The sequence below is a fragment of the Theobroma cacao genome, chromosome 1, assembly GCF_000208745.1.
Source record: "Theobroma cacao cultivar B97-61/B2 chromosome 1, Criollo_cocoa_genome_V2, whole genome shotgun sequence".
Lineage (NCBI taxonomy): Eukaryota > Viridiplantae > Streptophyta > Magnoliopsida > Malvales > Malvaceae > Theobroma > Theobroma cacao.
This window is the reverse complement of record NC_030850.1, coordinates 27,040,902-27,059,756: the sequence shown is the minus strand read 5'-3', so window position 1 is coordinate 27,059,756 and position 18,855 is coordinate 27,040,902. Positions and strand designations below refer to the sequence as shown.

At 32.2% G+C, this 18,855-nt stretch overlaps 1 protein-coding gene across 3 annotated transcripts; it reads right to left on the bottom strand.

The window, feature by feature from the left end:
- On the bottom strand, window positions 3,464–8,817 carry LOC18613125 (lysine-specific demethylase JMJ703). Of its 3 annotated transcripts, none has more exons than XM_007050209.2 (9): window positions 8,509–8,817; window positions 8,266–8,346; window positions 7,742–8,045; window positions 7,502–7,579; window positions 6,847–7,356; window positions 6,522–6,746; window positions 6,171–6,329; window positions 5,184–5,549; window positions 3,464–4,855 (listed from the first exon to the last, which is right to left on the bottom strand). In XM_007050209.2, exons 3-9 carry the CDS (start codon window positions 8,036–8,038, stop codon window positions 4,025–4,027), a joined length of 2,466 nt encoding a protein of 821 aa, XP_007050271.1. In that variant the 5' UTR covers window positions 8,039–8,045; window positions 8,266–8,346; window positions 8,509–8,817; the 3' UTR covers window positions 3,464–4,024. The 3 variants fall into 3 exon arrangements, with proteins under 3 accessions (XP_007050271.1, XP_007050272.1, XP_017976779.1); XM_007050210.2 differs by having other exon boundaries at window positions 5,184–5,369; XM_018121290.1 differs by lacking the exon at window positions 8,266–8,346.

Below are 18,855 nucleotides of genomic sequence, written 5' to 3'. Positions count from 1 at the left end.
AGATTTCATAAAAAAATGACCTTACAATCATTTGAAAGTGTTTAATAAATGATTATGTTAGACCGTTTTGTGTATGAACATGAGCAATAAGTTATTCAATAGTTATTTCAACTAATATATAATATTCATTAAAAACTTAAAATGTAAATTCTCCAACATTGTAAAGACGAATATTCTTAATTTCATAATTAGAAAAATATGCTTGCAAACGTATGATTGCAAATATCAAATTGCGAGTTGATAATAAGCACACATATAACCATCTAGACGATGCATCGATTAAAACTATAAAATATCTAAATGGCTCATATGGTGAATGTATAAATCCACATATATCACTCTGAATATGTTTAAAAAAAATATAAGGTATTCAGTCCCAACTTTAGCTAGTAATGGTTTAATAATTAATTTACCTTCAGAGCAAGCAATATAGAAAAATTCATTAGATTGAAAAATCTTCTAGTTTTTCAATGGATGATTACATGTATTTTCAATAATATTTCGCATCATTATTGATCCGAGATGGCCTAACTAGTCATGCCGAAAATTAAAATAATTATTAAATTTGTGATTTACTATAGCATGAGTTTCAAACATTTCAATATTTGTGTAGCACAATCCAAAGAATAAAACGGTAATTTTTTTTTATTTATTACACTTCTTACCCAAGATAATAAATTTAATATAGAAGTATTAATTGTCTCTTTCATTTGTTGTCTCAATATGATATCTATTCAGACAAATATTTTTTAAAACTTAGTAAATTTCTTTGAAACGTTGAAAATAATACATCATCTATTATAAACTTTGTTTCTCAAGGGAGTAAAATATTGACTCTTCCCAAACCTTCAATTAATCTTATACCATCAGATATTGTATTGACATTAGTTTCTTCCATTGTCAAGTGAAAAAAATATTTCTTGCTATTAAATATAGTATGCGTTACAGCAATGTCTGCAAGATATATATTTATATCATGGATATTGGATCTAAAGAGATAAAAATCTATATTTTTTTTTATAAAATAAGATATATACAATAAAAAACTTACAAGTTAACATGAAAAAATATTAAATATATAATTAAAACACATAATAAGAATATATTCTTTAAATATAATAAAAACATGTTAAAGCATCTTTATAATATAGTTATATTTAAAATATACTAAATACTATTAAGAAATTTCATTCTCAAATATTTCTATTACTAATCAAATGATCAATTTTTTTTTTCAGAATAAGAAAATCAACAATTGATATTTTCATTACCAATCATATAATCAATTCTTCTTTCAAGATGGACAAATATCTTGATGTATTATATTAACTTGACCATGGATAAAATTATCACAAAATGTTTTAGTTTATTGATACTTGATAAAATTCAAGACGTACAACAATTATGTGACCAATGGTCATTCATGCCACATCAATGACAATACAATTTCTATATTCATTTTATTCTTTCCATTTTTGTCTTTTCATTATTTATTCACTTCTGGTGGGTTACAAATATTACTTTTGATAAGTTATAAGTATCTATCCACTTCTAATGGGTTATCCACTTCTGATAAGTTAGTGGGTTAAGGTATCTATCCACTGCTAGTAGTAAAATTATCCATCCACTTCTAGTAGTAACATTATTCTTAGAATAAAAATAGTGATAGTGTAAATTATTATGGTAACCTTTTTCATATCCATAATTATAATTATTAAATGATTTTACATTCACTTCAGGGAATAGATGGATTCATAATCATGACCATATTTATTAAATGATGTTACTTTCATTTCAGGAAATAGACTAATTCATAATTTTTTATTAGAAACTCTTGTTGCATTCACTTCAAGGAATAAACATTCATAATTTTTTATTAATAGTTATATAATAGCAAATTCACTTTCCAATCAAGGAATAAAATATAATATATAATACATAATAGCAAAATTCATATTAAGGTTGATTTTTAAAAAATGAAAACACCAAAGATATATCAAGTCACTTACCTGATTTGCTATAATCAGAAATTAAAGACCAACCATTAAAATCCTTTTAAAGCTTAGAGATAATGAAAATAAAATTATACCAACACTTATTTTATTTGCTAAATCCAGAGATCAAAACCCAACCATTGAAATCCTTTTGAAGTTTGAAAATAATGAAAACAAAATAATTTCAAAACTTGAAAGATAAAAAGATCGTACTAATAATGTGTTATGAAATATAATTTGAAAGAACAATTATAAAAAAAATATAAGAGAAAGTGTTTGGAGGAAGAGAAATTATTTGGAATGAGTAAAAATCTTATGCAAGTGGATATTTATAAATAAAGTTAGAAGGCTTATTTATAAGCTAATAACTTCTTACTTAAATAAAATTTACAAGATGAAGATAGATAGATTAGATGGACAAATTAAATTTTAATATTAATCTAATCTAATTTATATTCAAATATAAATATAAATAATATAAATAATATAAATAGATATTCATAAAAATATTCATAACATTATAAACTTTATCGAAATTTTTTAAATTTTTAATATTATATATCTATATAAATAAAATATAATATTTAATTATATATCTAAAAATTTAATATTAAACTTTCATTTTAGATTCAAAATCAAGTCGAGTCGAGTTTTGAATTCTTCATATAAATTAATGATAATAAAATTTAATTGAATCAAGCTCAAATAATTTGATTATTTTTCGAATTGAGCTCATGCACAAAAATTGAAAATCTTGATTGGGCTCGAACCTCAAGTTTTTAATCGAGCTTAACATTGTATCAACTCATCCAACTCCATTACACCTTTATTCTTAATGATCGTTTTTCAAAAATATCCTCTCAAATCTCAATATAAATGTATTTTCAAAAAAAAAAAAAAAACAACTCAATATAAATGAAAACTTGTATAACTTTTTACAAAAAATCATTTATTCAATACTCAATTAATAAATTTAATTAATATAAAAAAATTAAACAATAAATTGCACTTCCCAAACATTTTCAAAGAAAATTTTAAGATATCATACATATATAACAAAATATTTATTTTAAATCAAATTAAAAAATAATTAAGACGTGGGTAGTGAAAAAGAACTCAAATTAGAAAAAAATGAAAAAGAAAGAATGAAGATTTTATGATAAAAGTATTAATTACATTTGCTTTGAACCATATTTAGAAAATAAAATGAAAAAAAAAAGATTTTATGATAAAAATTTAAATTAAAATATATAAAAAATCATTATTTTGGTTTGCATTTCAAGGACAATTTGGATCAAAACAATGTTTAAATAGAGGCATTGTGGTAGAAAAAAAAAAGGATTTCTCCCGGAATAAAACATAAACCTAAGAGGAGAGGGAGAGAGGCCTGAGATTACCCCTAAAAATAAGAGAGAAATTCTGAGATGTAACGGCCGCAGGTTACCCTGTCTTGCGAGGAATCATCTTCATAATAATTGAAATGAAAACGGAATTCTCGATTAGATATAATCAAAGGGCTAGACAACAACCTTGAGAGAGAACAAGTGTAGGTAAAATGAAGCAAAACAAGAGGACAGTGCATACCCAGAAATGAATATCACCATCAGGAAGCATGCTTTACCTCCCATATTGATGCAATCTGCCACCTGGATTTCATAAAGAGGAAGAGGGCGCTTCTCCCATATTAATAGGGGAAACAAGTCAGCCAAAAGGCTTCAAAATCAAGCACACCTTTCAAAGAAAAAAGAGGCTACAGATTTCCATAATTTCCTCTCATCTCAACGATATTATCACAACTTAAAATCCCATGTCCTTGACCTGGCTTCCTCGTGCCCCTACTAAAGACAATTGCAATCTGACTCACACAATATTTTTACAATTTTCTCCAGAGCAATGAGGCAGGGAACACAGGAAACATACATCAAAGGCTGAATTGGCTCTATCTTGTCCATTATATTAGCAGATACGACCATGTAGCTAATCAACCCTTGCCGTCAAGGTCTATGCCGGGTGTAGTGCTGAGATCAGATTTACTTCTTTTTTCGTTTCTTAGAAGTTGGATGCCTCATAGGCTGTCCTTTAGAAGTTGATTTAAAATGTTTTGCTTTACCATGATTGCTGGAAATATCTTTCAGAAGCTCAGATAATTTGACTTCTCTTTTAGGACTAGGAGGGCTCAAACTGGATGTTGGTAGGATGCATCCTTTTCCTCCATCATTAAGGCCAAGGTATGCCGTCTCCTCAGATTCTGAGGAACTTGACATACTTGTGCTTGATGACAAAGCTTCTGACATCATCTCACTAAGTAAGAAGGAAGTATCATCTTGAGTCACAATTGGAAGGGAAGGAGTTGATACCGTCTTCTCTTTTGATCTTTGTTCATCCAGGTACTTTGATTGCTGTACGCGAGCCTTGACTTCTGCCTTGATGGAAGAAGCAGTTGTCCAACCATTTCCATAAGATTCTCCTGCATCTTGGCATGTGTGCTCTTTTTGTCCGTTATCTTTTGTGCACAAGTTTCCCTTGGGAATGCTAAGAGCCAAATTGAGGTCCTCTCTAGCCCATCTATACACTGCACTGAATTTCCCTTCCAATGCTTCAACAAGAATATTTAACTCACTGATGTCATAATGGTATAAGAAAATCTTTTCAGTCCATGTGCAAAAACAAAGCTGCTTTGCATGATTTAAACATGAATATCTATCAGAAGAACATGGACACTGTGCTGCTGAGAGGTACAAATCAAAGAAACATATGCTACATTCCCTTTTTCCAGTAGCATTAAAGTTCTTGTCCATCCTCTTTGTCTGAGAGGTGGGACAAAGGTATTCCCTTCTAGTACCTTCCTGCTTGACACGTGACTGCATGCTCCCATGTGAGGAGAAAGGGCAAAACAGAAAACAGGACAAAAAGCATCAGTTAACTATAAGACAAATTGCTCCAGTTAAGCATAAAATGACAATATTATCTAAACAATACAAATTCAAAGCAGCAACTAAACACATGCACACACAATGAAAATAGAACCACACCCCTACTCTCTTTAAAAGAACAGTTCATTTTTTCCCTCTTTTTGGGGGTAGGATGGAGTATGGAGTGGATAACAAATGTTACCATATCTAAATCAAGGTAGTTCAAATTCACATAGATTACAAGCTGGACTACAGAGAATGAAATTAAGAAGCATACCTTGAGTGTTTTCACTAAGATCCCATTCTTTCCACAGGCATCTTTCCACCTTAAATTGTCAATTGTGTTCTTCCTAAACAGAAGCTCCCACTGTGCCCTCACAGCTTCTCTTGCAGCTCTAATCAACAATTTATCAAAGGAAATTGAAGTCTTTCTTCCCTGTTCTTGATAGAGTGCTACAGCATTCTGCCCATGAGGTAACCAATCAAGAGGAGCAAAATTAACAGCCTCAACAAAATTAAACCCACAATCAAATGCTGAATGATAGGCTTCGGGGAAAACCAGAACAAACTCCCCAGGATTCTGAATACAACGGTAGACAGGTACACCCTCAGACTTCAACACAAAGGGAGAAAGTCTTGTGATCTGCATCAAATAGTTTTATCTTTAGGGTATACATGAACTCGTCATTCCTAAGCTTCCTATAACATCCTAACATCTAAAACTGAAAACCGAGAAATTGAAATCAGGTGAATTGTCAAGGACTCATCTGACAAAGACCCCAACAGTATCAGGATAAAATCTACCTCTCTAGCAAATAAAATTATAGTAGTCCACTGAACTTGTTCATATATAGCAAGCAAATTTATACACAAAAACGATATTTACCCGGAACTCTTCTCTCTGTTCATAAGGTTACATTCAGTGTACTCTTGCATTTAGAGATCTCTTAGAATGTAATAGATTCCAGCTAACACTTGCCGATGCACAGATATGAGTCATCAAAGAGGAATAAATGCATTCTAAATTTAAAGGTATGCTTAAAATAAAGTTTTCTGTAAAAATACATTTAACAAAATTGGAAAAGGTCAGGATTCAATGCTTCATACAATTACAAATAAACTAAAGATACATCAAAGGAAAAATGATTTAGAAAATCACAGCATGAATCTCCATGTGCTTATTGTATGCATGCCATGGAATAACCTCTTCCAGAACAAACAAAAGAATATCTTGCATGCAATTCAATAAGGGATTATTACTCACAACTCCATCACGTAGCTTCTGTTCAACTAGCAAATCTGGAAGGTACTTCTTCATAATAGCGTCTAACTTGAAGGAATATCTCCCAGGGACACAATACCAAATTTTTGCAGAACCCACATGCATGTAACATAGTGAGTATAACTGGTGTTCTTCAACTTTCTGCACGTAAACTTGATTAAATAAATTGACAGGAACATTATAAGCCGTGTCCAGAAACACAGAAAATACTTTGATTGTTATTTGCTGAACATGGATAAAAGTCTATGAACAGATATCCACAAACATATTAGAAAAATTTAACATTTTGCAATCTAGCAGGACTAACATGTGATTAACAAAGCCATTACTTACCCAATAAAGTGATGAAAAGCACATTCCTATATGTAGCTGAGGCACTAATACACCAGAACTCTTATCACTTTCAAAAGAAAGAAGAGAACCGGGAAGCTTAGGTACATTATTTAAGTTCCAGCTTGAATGAACATATCTAGGGTAATTACATAATTCCCAAGGATTTGATGCTGTTGGAAATCCACTGCCAAAATTTACAGTATCCAAATTGCCACCATAGAGCACCTATTAAGAAAAAGACACAAGTACATAAGCTGTTAATTAGGAGCAGAAGCAAACATAGAACAGAGATAATAAATGGCCACATTACATGATTGTACCATACCTCTAATGCTCCAGTGGGATTCTCAACAATCTGTCTATATTCATCCTCAATGCTCTCTACTGATGGCTCCCCCTGTTTGCAATTGACATAACGACCGACATCCTTATGTTTGGATAAAAAATACTGCTTCCTGAAATCATCTGCATATTTCTCAAATGCTTTTAAAGTGAATTCTGGACCCTGTTTTGACTCATTGCGCTCCACATCTGAGCATCCAACTTCCTCAGGGTTCATGGAGTATCCGCTACTAACACCTTGCTCAAAACTCAGTCCCGAGCTTCTTTTCTTACTTGTACCTTTATAAGATTCAGCTGTTTTGCTCTCTACAGACTGAGCTGGAAACCTGCCAAACTGTTGATACTGGGTACCAAATGTGGAACATTCCCATTTGCTCTTTTCCTTAACAAGGCATGGTGGTTGCCATGAATGAGGAGGAATAATTCGACAAACTCCATATGGCTCTGCTCTAAGACGTATGCTCTCAATGTACTTTAGTGTGTCACTGAATTCCTGGTAATAAGATTCAAGCCCCTAAAATATTTGAAACTTTTACCATTCAAAACATTTGACATTAACAAACTTGGAACATACAAATTGAAGCAGAACCAGTGAAATGCACAAATGTCATTTTTTATTTCAGTGAGACAAAAAAAACCTCTTCAGAGGGGTGAAAAACAGGTGCCTCTTCAAGAACATCTCTTCTTGCATCACCAGGACACTGCCTTGCTTTTCCCTGTTTCAAGGATTCAATAAATGGTCAAGAGGTATCAAATCATGAGAGAAAGAAGCTTGTAAAACAGAATCATATAAATTCTAAATCTATACTCTAGCATATAAAGGACTAAACAAATTATGTGTAAAAGAGAGAGAATAGGGGAAAAGGCATAAATATGACCTTATCAGGTTCTACGGGCTGACATTCCTTTGCAATTTGATCACTCTTGTCAAAGAGTATCCATGTTCTATTCCCTACGGATTCTTTTAACCTTTCGACATCAATCATGTCAGGTTTGGCCTCTTCCTGCAATTGCTCTAGTGTGGATGCACCCTTTGAGGCTGTGAAGCCCCACTTTTCCTCACGGTTTTCTACCTTCTTCAAGAAGAAAGATGAAAGAGACGCAAAACCTGGTGGAGGTGAAAGTCTTGCTGGATTCTCATTTTCAATATGAGTTTTCCACTGTTCTGCCCCCATTTCTAAACTGGAAAACAGAAAAACATTAATTATATACCAAGAAGATTTTGACGGATTAGCCTCAATGTAACAAGTAGGTAACCACTAAGACCAACAATCAACTGCTGTCATGAAAACCTTGAAATTTATTTTCAACAGCCGATAGGATAAAGCTTGTAGGCTAACGTAAACGAGTTCCAAAGACCCAGAAAAATTTCCGAGTGAAAAACCTTGGAATGAAAACGAACCTATAAATTAAGTCCAACGCAGCTTAACAACATTTCTGCATTTTCAGATGGTGAACTTTACAGATTTACCGTTTGCTTTTCCTGGCATTTAGAGACAACTTTGGGTCATTAGTCAGTTAACAGAAATCCAAGCAATGTTTGATAAGAAGTTACATTAAACCTAGTAAAGCTTCCAAATTCCAACCGATTTAATTTAATACTACGGAAAGTAAACGGCAGAATTTTAAAAGGTTCAGCACATACCCTCAGAAGAAAAGGAGCCAGAAGGACAAATCCCAGATGTCAAATGCAATTGAAATTGGGATATAAGGAAACCGCGAAGAACTCCAAGAGGGAACATTCAGAGGGCAAGGAGAAATAGTTCTAAAACCATTATTTGATTTCCCACTTGTTTTTTTTTTTCTTCTTATTTTTCAATTTCGGTCGTTGATTTCTAGCGGAAGGATAGACTGAGAAACAGAATTGCAAGTGGTGGCCGCTGGAATTCCCACTATGCCCTCCGACTCAAATGGTGCTGCTTTAGGTAAAGACCCATAGGCAGAGTGCACGCAATCCCCGCCCAATATCTAAAAATTTTTCCGAGTCAAAATCATTTATAATTTGAAAATTGTTAAATTCCAAAAAAACAAAAACATAAATGTGAAATTATTTTTTAGAAAAAAAATTATTGTATTATTTACTTTCATTTTTAAATTTAGACCATTTTCCACAACCTTATAATATTAAGATAAAAAATTAAAAGAATGTACTTTAATGAAATTGATGAAATTATCGATTAAGAATAAAAATGAATTATTATATAATATATGTATATATATATTATAAAAATTTATTTAATCAAAAATAAAAATATAAAAATTTAATTAAATATAATAAAAAATAAGAATTTTTTTTTTTTTTTTCAAAATGATAAATTACACAAATCTGATAAGAAAGGTAACCTCATTTCCCTTCACTTAACTTCCAACACCAAAATTCAATTTCAAGTAACCAAAAACGTTGCAGCTGCACCTAAACAAACCCGCAGGGCTGCCTACCTGCATTTGCCAAGGCCCAAACTAGATGCAGAAAAGACAAGGAATCTGGCTCCGTGGTCTTAAGATTTTGGCCCATTGTGATCCACAGACCTGGATCTGTGTAAAGATTTGGACCAGGAAAGAAGTGCTCTTTTCTTTTTTGAAAAGAAAAAGGGGAAAATGAAGCAAAGTTCCCACTTGAATTCTGAAAAGTTGTCCGGTCTTTTCCAGAGAGACACGACATTGACCCTTCTCTCGAAGAGCCTGTTTATGTTTTTTCCTGTTTAATTAAGGCTTTTGTTTTTGTTATGCTCTTTTTTCTTCTTTTGGTTGCTGTGGGGTAGTTTTTGTACGAAAGAAAAAGAAATAGTGGTAATTGGCCCAACAGCTGCTCTTTCCGTGTATCGTCTTCTACAAACAAAGCTTCTGTCCCCCCTTTAGTATTTATTTTTAAATATGAAAATGTAACAGAGGTGTTTAGAATAGATGTAGGGTGAAAGATTCATTTTCGATTAATTAAAATTTTCGATTTTAAAATTTTAAATAAAAAAGTATATAATAATAAAGGTACAGTGATAATTAAATGAATCCTTAGACAAATGTTAAATAGTAAATAAAAAAAAAGAGAGACAAAAGGGGTTCACCATTGAAGGCTAAATGCAAAAAAAGAAAAGTAAAAAATATATAGAAATTTATATTATATGATTTATTGACTTAGATGTAATGGCATAAAAACTTACTATGAAAAAGAAAAAAAGGGATTTAGTAATCTCTCAAAACCTAATCTCAAATTCCCAACATGTACATCATTAATTTAAAACATGCATACATATATATATATATATATATATATATATGTATGTATGTATGTATGTATGTATAGAGTCCAAAACAGTAGTTTAATTTCTTTTGGTTTTTCATGCTTTGTTGGCACACCACTGGAGAGTATTGATGTATTTCCGAAATTAATTTACTCTTTAAAGGTTTGCAAGATGTGCATCTTGAATTGCTCTAATTCCAATAATTGTCTTTTCTTCCCTTATAATGAACCACATCACAATCACCAACATTAAACTTGTCGTCCTCGTTAAAATCATCAAACACTGGAAGTTTATTACGTCTGGATTAATATGATTACCTTCATCTATTATTGCCGTTGTGTTCCTTCTCCTCTTTATCCAATTTAATCACCTAGACCCTTCCTTTCCTTTTCACTCCTTGACGCCTTTGTCCACTTGTGATTTAAAATTAAGAAAATCCAATGCTTTGAGACACCAAATGTTGATGACCTTAAATTTCTTGGAAGCTTGTAGCCCTAATTCTCAGTTCACAACCTATATAAAGATGTAAAAAAAAAAAAAAAAAGCTACTGTTTGATGATGTTTTGCCCCATTATTATTTTGTCATCTCTGTGTGTGTTTAGTACAGAATAAATTAATTTGTCGCAGGTTTCATTGATGGAGGGTAGGAAGAAATTGAAAATATCTTTGTCATTAATTTGGATGTCCTATATCTGCATTAATTATTTTGGATCAAGAAGAGCAATCAAGGATCCAAAAGAAAGATTTTTTGCCAAACTTTAGAGTTGGTAAAATAATGCATGCAATCTTGATACTGTCACCATCATGGCTCCTGTGACTTGAGCATCCACAAGGAACTTACAATTAAATTAAAGAAACATTCTATTGATGAATGATGATGAAGAAGAAGAAGAAGAAACATAATTAAAATTAGTTGCTCGGTTAAACTTAGATAGTTGCAACATATATAAGTTCACAACAGCAACCAACGTCTCAGATAATTAAGCTTTAATCACTCTACCATCACCATGCATGCCACCAAATCATGCGTTAATTAAGTTGTCAAAAGTTTATGTATTTTAATTAGCAAAGTGATTTGCCTCCTTTTAAGTATCAATAATAAATTCTAGCTAATCTTGACTTTGGCAATCAAACTGCTCGTCTAATTGAATTCAAAGCCCTCTTAAATATGATTTAATTATTTGGACTGTGTAAAAGGAGGTAGTTCTCTTCCCCATTTTATAATTTTATCTTGTTCCTTCAAAATTATTTTGTATTAAAAATCTTAGATTAAAATCTCAAATTCTAACCGTTAAGATAACTATTTTTAACGTCGTGAATGCAAAGGGTGAAAACAACAAACCAACCGAAGAAAAAGTGAAATATAATTTAAAACAAGAGAGGGTTGAATTTAAGATTTTTCATCATTATTTGAAAGAGAGATATGAGTACCAAATTAATTAAAATATGCATCGAAACAAAAAGCAAACTTATAATTACATTATTGATATGACTTTATGAGTCTCACTACTCTTGTATTTACTCAAAATGATTGTTCTTTCAAAAGAGTAGGTGCTTTTTGGCTTTGTTTCTCCGTCTAGTTGAAAAGATTGATGTCTCCCTCATCCATCACATGAGGAAATATGACCACAATTTTTTTGTGACTAGTGGGGATCAGTGAGACTCTGGAATATATACATCCACCAAATAATTATTAATTTTAGTGCACCAAATTAATAATAGAAATAATAATATCTTCTTATATTCATGTGAGTTTCATTTCTTTTACATGTGAAGGTCAGTAAGAAGAACCAATCATTTTCTAATATGCTTGAAATTATTGTGGGATTTTTTTATTTGTTTGTATTTTATTACCTCTGTACAAAGAAATAATAGGAAGGAGGAAAGAATGGAATAAATAATAAAATTCTTATCATGTTTATCGGTAAATCCTTATTCTACGTGATACCTTTTCAAAAAATATATTAAACAGAATTTGGGAATAAACAAAAGGATTGAGAAGTGATATTCATCGTTGTTTCTGTTTTAAATTGAACGTTTTCTTTTTAAATGATACAAAATTTTAACAATGACGTATATATTTTGGTTATTAATTACTTTACAAATTTTACCCTTAAATTCACATAAAAAATTGATGATCCCATCAAACTAGTATTTCAATGAATGACACATTAGAAAAAGTGTTTTCCACTTTGAGAAAGTATATATTATTTAAAATATATTAAAATAGTAAGATTAATATTCAATTTATAACTGAATGAGTATTTTTTAAGGTAAAAAAGTAGAAATTTAGTGTTATCTTACCTTGAATTTATAATTAATTTGTTTTTAGATTTAAGTAACTAAGAAAATCTGAAAATTGGGTTCTATTTATCACTTATAAAATAATTTGTTCATAAAAGTTATTCTCATAATCATAACCTTTATTAAAATTCTTTTATACATAAGAGGACGTTTAAAGGGTAGAGAGGATTCGAGTTTTAGACTTCGATCATTGAAAGCGGGATAACAATCACTTAGGTCAAGTTTTGGTTGTTATAGTCTATAATGATTTTTTTTTGAAAGGCAAGAGTAAGATTTCATTACTATTAATATCTTTACAAATTTGTTATAGTTTATAATTATTATTAACATCACATAAAATAAACTCACACTTTAAATTATTTTAAAGTAATATATAAATAACTAAAAATGTTATAACATTAATAAAAAAATCAAGTACATTATCTAACAATATATTGCTTTAAAAAATATTGCAATAATGGAATTACATTATGTTACATTTGCCCTCGACGAGTTTTTATATTTCTTTCTCTTTTTCTTTTTTGGAGTGTATGTGTGCATACGTGTGTGTTATACTTAATAATCATAATATTTTTTTATTTTGGATTTTGTTTTAATAAGTTTTTTCTTTATCTAATTTTGGTTGAGTTACATGATGTGAGGTAACTTTCGTTCCTCCTACAATTCTTCATCCTTAGTGAATGTGAGGTTCAGTCCTCACCCCTCATATGAACATTAAAAAGCTTTATCACTTAAGTTTTCTTTTAATAAATCAATAGTTTAATTGATATTTTAAACATTTAAACAAGTTGATAATACTTGACAGTATTAAGCCATTTTTGCATCAGCCTAATACATCACACCTTATGCTGAAAAATACCATTTCATCCCCATATATCTCGGCAAACTCCCATCTAAAACACCATAGCATTTGTTCACACTTACAATTCGAATATTTGCAAGTCACTAAATATGGAGCATTGATCAAGAAACCATTTGCATGTTGTTGGTTCTTTACCACAAAGATGTCCACCTTTTCCATCCCTCTATTCACAAGGGCATCTACATAATTGTTGGCCTTTTTTTTTTTGCTCAACCAAAAGTAATTATAATGATCAATGAGAAATTACAAATGGATGAGCAAGCTAGTTAGGCTTCTTAGCAAGGAAGAAACAAGTTGGTTAGTAAGGAAACATAGAACAAGGGAAACGAAAAGAACAAAAAAAGGCATGGCAGCAGCAAACCAAACAAAACACCAGTTGAAAACAAACATCAAACTAAAATAGAAGTCCTTGAGATCAAGCAATAGACTAGAAATAATCGATAACAAGGGTCTTTAGGGAGAGGTAACACTCGTCAACATGAAGACAATTAACACCAAAGCAACAAGAGGCAACACAGCAGCAAATAACATCAATGAATAGTTCAGATGCTTACTAGATAGCAGCAAACATGGAAGATTTGTCAACACCCAACTTAGCAAAAAAGTCTGCTGTTGGAATGTGGGCTTACCTTTTCAATAGAATATACCACTCCTTTTCTGATCAAAGAAACTTGCCTTACAAATCCTCCTTCGTGCACACAACAATTTCTTCACTCTCGTTGTTATGGAGTGGCTACTAGAGTCCTTCATAAGGAATTACATGTTCCAAAACCCTCTGGTCTTTGATGGTGCCTCAAGAATGAAAAGAAAGAAAAAGGGAGAAAAGAGTTTTTTTAGTTTTTCTGACTTACAGAAGAACTCGCATTCACTCTTTTTCTATGTATTGAAACTAATACATCTATTCACTATTTATAGACGTATTAGGGATAGAGAGATAGGATATTATGTTTAAATTTAAACAAACTAAATTTAAATATAATTAATTCTTATTTAAATTTAAACAAATTAAATTTAAATACAATGGATAAATAATTAAAATTTAAACAAATTAAATTTAAATTTATCCTATCTCAAACATTTATTATTAATTATTCAATTAAGTTATATCTGAACAATATCTAATATTAATCAATTGAATATTAGTTAATTATTCACAAATAATTAATAAAGTTGCATGTTATGTGCACGCACCATATTTAAATGCAACATCTCCCAATCGTACACATTGGCATCAACTTATACCATTCTCAATTTAACTCATTTTCCATTCATCGTCATACAAGGAAAATAAAACGTTCGACCAACGAGAAAATAAAGGTGCCGGTGAGCAGTGAGATATTAAGTTACAATCTTACTAACATAACACCGCTCGAGTTCTTGTCATACCCCAAGTCATTTTAATCACACAAGATTTTGCATCTCTGATCCCTCCTACATGTAAGAGCTATGTAGAATCTCTTTATGTGTCTAAACTCATGGTTATATCTAATAACCAATATTTTTTATAATCGCCCAGGCAATGAGTTATAGACCATGTATGTGAGATGTATAATGACTCTTCCTTGGATACTCATGTCAATCCATTAAGATCTGACTGCTTGCCTAGTCGTGCTTCGCTAGATCATATCATTTTTTACCCTTGGAAATCATGCTAAAGTAGCAACACTAAATCTCAACTTCATATCATAGATCTAAGTCCAAAAGGCATAAAATTTAGACTACATAAGTCCTTAGGGCTCACACAGTAATGAAGCAGGGATCTATTCAATCACTCCCTTCCATCGGTCGACTAATAGCACATACAGTATGAAATGTATGTTATGGTGGATCTTTTATTTAGAGTTTGTCATGTCAAAACCACCATACAGATCTCTGTCCAATCCCTACAAAAAGATTGACTTAAATCCCCTAAGATTCAAATTCGGCTATCAATAGCTCCATGAAATATGAATAATCTCCATGTTTGACTCTTACAAGCCTCAATCTGACTCTAAGTCAAGGTGACATTGCTAAGATCCTTACTCACAACATAAGTGACAAAGAGATCACAAAACACTTGGTACCTTGTGATCGTTTAAGTCTCATCCCACACACTACCGAAGCATTGGGGCAATTATCCCGTGTGAGAGGAATAATCTTTAAAGCCAGATGACAATAATTACCTTAGATATGTGCCCTAATTAATTAACAACATTTGATCAAATGATTCAAAATAGACTTAATTTATTAATTATTCAAAAACAATAGTACATGAATATCAAATGCGTAATAATCCTAAACCTCTAATATGCTTTTGGAAAGCATTTCGAGCAATAGGTTTAGTGAATGGGTCTACTAACATATCAGTTGTGGAAATGTACTTCAACACAACAAGACCTTGTGCAATGATGTCACGAATGTAGTGATAGTGAGTATCAATGTGTTTGGTTTTTCTATGATACTTAGGATCTTTTGTATAAGCTATGGCAGCTGTGTTGTCACAATAAAGTACAATAGTTTCACTAAGATGCCTAGTAATGTTCAAGCTTTGTAAGAATCTCCTTAACCAAACCATCTCTTGTACTGCAGCACAACATGCTACATACTCTACTTCCATAGTATATAGAGCAGTACAAAGCTGCTTCTTGCTACTCCAGGAAATAGCTTCGCCTCCAAGTATAAAAGCATATCCTGAAGTAGACTTCCAATCATCTTTATCACCAGCGTGATCAGCATCACTATATCCGACTAATTTTAGATTTCCACTTTGATAGCATAAAGCCAAATTAGTGGTTCCTCTTAGATACCGTAGTATCCTTTTGACTGCAGCCCAATGGGCAGTCCCAAGATTACTTTGGTACCTACTAATTATACCAACCGCAAAGCATATGTCTAATCGAGTACACATCATAGTGTACATCAGACTTCCAACAACACTTGCGTATGGTACGTTTGCCATTTGTTTCTTTTCTTCTTTGGTTTTAGGATATTGTTCCATGCTGAGATATAAACCATTTTCCATTGGAGTGTCTATAGGCTTGGAGTTTTGCATACGAAATCGTTCTAAAACCCTTTGAATATAATTTTCTTGAGACAAACTCAAGAACTTTTTAGAATGATTTCTCGAGATCTTAACCCCGAGGATGTATTCAACTTGTCCCATGTCTTTCATCTCGAAAGTGGAAGACAACCACTTTTGAGTGGTGATAATTAACTCCATGTCATTCCTGGCTAATAAGATATCATCCACATATAATGAAAGAATAAGGAAATTATTCCCTAATCTCTTTACATATACACAATAGTCCTCTTCAATCATCACAAACCCTATAGAAATGATGGCTTGATGAAAACGAAGATACCATTGTCGAGATGATTGTTTCAAGCCATAGATAGAACGTTTCAAGCTACACACCTTGTGTTATTTTTTTTTGACTTGAAAACCAATTGGTTGATTCATGTAAATCTCCTCATTGATTTCTCCATTGAGAAATGCAGTTTTCACATCCATTTTGAACAATTCCAAATCTAGATGTGCCCTTATAGCCAAGATAAGGTGAATTAATGTAAATCTTACCATAGGAGAAAACGTCTCTTCATAATCCACACCCTATTTTTGGGTATAGCCTTTCGCCACTAAACGAGCCTTATATTTTTCAATTGATCCATCCGCTTTGCGCTTTACTTTTAAAACCCATTTGTTTCCGATTGCTTTACGCCCAGGTGGAAGGTCAACTAACTCCTATACTTGGTTTTCAGTCATGGATTTCATTTCATCTTTCATAGCAGTAAGCCACTTGTTTGATGATGGTGAGTTTAAAGCTTCTTCATAGGAAGATGGTTCATCAACATCCATAGGAATACTTAAGAAAGATTGACCTTCTATCTCGAATCATTTACGGGGTATTTACCCACGTTCACTTCTTCGCAACTGTGAATCTTGGTGGAGCTCAAATGGTGTACTCCCACTAACCTCAATGATCTCTTGGATTGGATGTGTTTCCACATTCATTTCCTCATGTTGGGATACATTTTCTTAAGGCTCCTCCATCTCATAAAGCTCAAGGTTTTTTTTAACCTCACTTATGGTTGGGAAGTCATCTTCTAGAAAATCAACATCACGAGATTCCATCTCAGTTAACCCTCCATCAAGGTGTTCTCCATTCATCACGTAGCCCTTAGAATGTTCTGAATATCTAATAAATACACATTTATTAGCTTTAGGACGAAGTTTCCCATACTTATGAGATGAGTGATGTACATACCCGGCTGATCCCCAAGGACATAAGCTTTCCAAATTAGGTTTACTTTCATTCCATAACTCATATGGAGTTGTGGGAACAGATTTTGAGGGCACACGATTGAGGATGTATGTTGCGGTCAAAAGGACATCCCCCCAAAAACTTATTGGAAGGTTTGCTTGTGCCATCATTGACCTAACCATGTCTAACAAGGTACGATTCCTTCTTTCTGCAACACCATTTTATTGCGGAGTTCCAAGTATCGTTAATTGTCGACATATTCCGTTTTCCTCACATAATTCTTTGAACTGATCATATAGGTATTCATGACCTCTATTAGTGCAAAAAACCTTAAGTTTCCTTTCTTTCTTATTCTCAACCTCTGCCATAAAGAGTTTAAAATAATTCAAAGCTTCAGAACGGTGTGAGACAACAAAAATATGGATCCATATCGTGAGTAATCATCTATGAATGTAATGAAATAGGATGCGCCATTACGTGCCTTTACATTCATAGGCCCACAAATGTCTGAATGGACAAGTTCTAGAAGATGGGTGGCCCTTTTAGCCGTCCCAAAAAGCTTTTTGCTGGACTTACCAGCAAGACATGGCTCACATGTAGGAAGTTTAACTTTGGTGATTGAGCCCAATAACCTTTCTCTAGCTAATCTAGATATTATATTTTACCCAATATGTCATAATCTAGCATGTCATTTCACAAAATCACTTATAACATCAGAAGAAGAATATGAAACAAAAGCAACATCATTATTAGAATCTAAATCTAACATAATCAAACTGTCTTTAAAATAACCGTGACCAAAAAACGTGTTTTCAAGAAAAATAGACAAACTATAATTCTCGAAGGTAAAATTAAATCCTAAACCTATCATTGCTAAAACTGAAAGTAGATTACATCGTACGGACGGAGTATAAAGCACATCATGTAAGAGCCATTTTCGCCCATTGTGCATTGTGAGTTGGTAAGTTCCTACTCCTAGGACCTCTTGCTGTTCTCCATTCCCCATCATGATAAAGTGTCTACCCGTTGGTAAACGATAGTAATCTACGTTGCAGGTTATGTGCTTGGTTACTCCTGTATCTACAATCCAACCAAGGAGAGAATAAGCTATAAACACATGAGAACATACATAAGTTCTAAAGCGGTTTAAAGGACGAACCTTCTTAGGCTCAATGCATTCCTGAGTAAAATGTCCCTTCTTTCCACAGTTAAAGCATTTCAACTTAGACTTATCCTTTTTCCCACCACGTTTGCCTTTTTGGTGCTTGGTGACTCCATCACTTTTGAGCTTTAGATTTCTTGTCATTCCTTTCTTTTGTTGTCTTTTTCGCTAGGGAACATGCCCT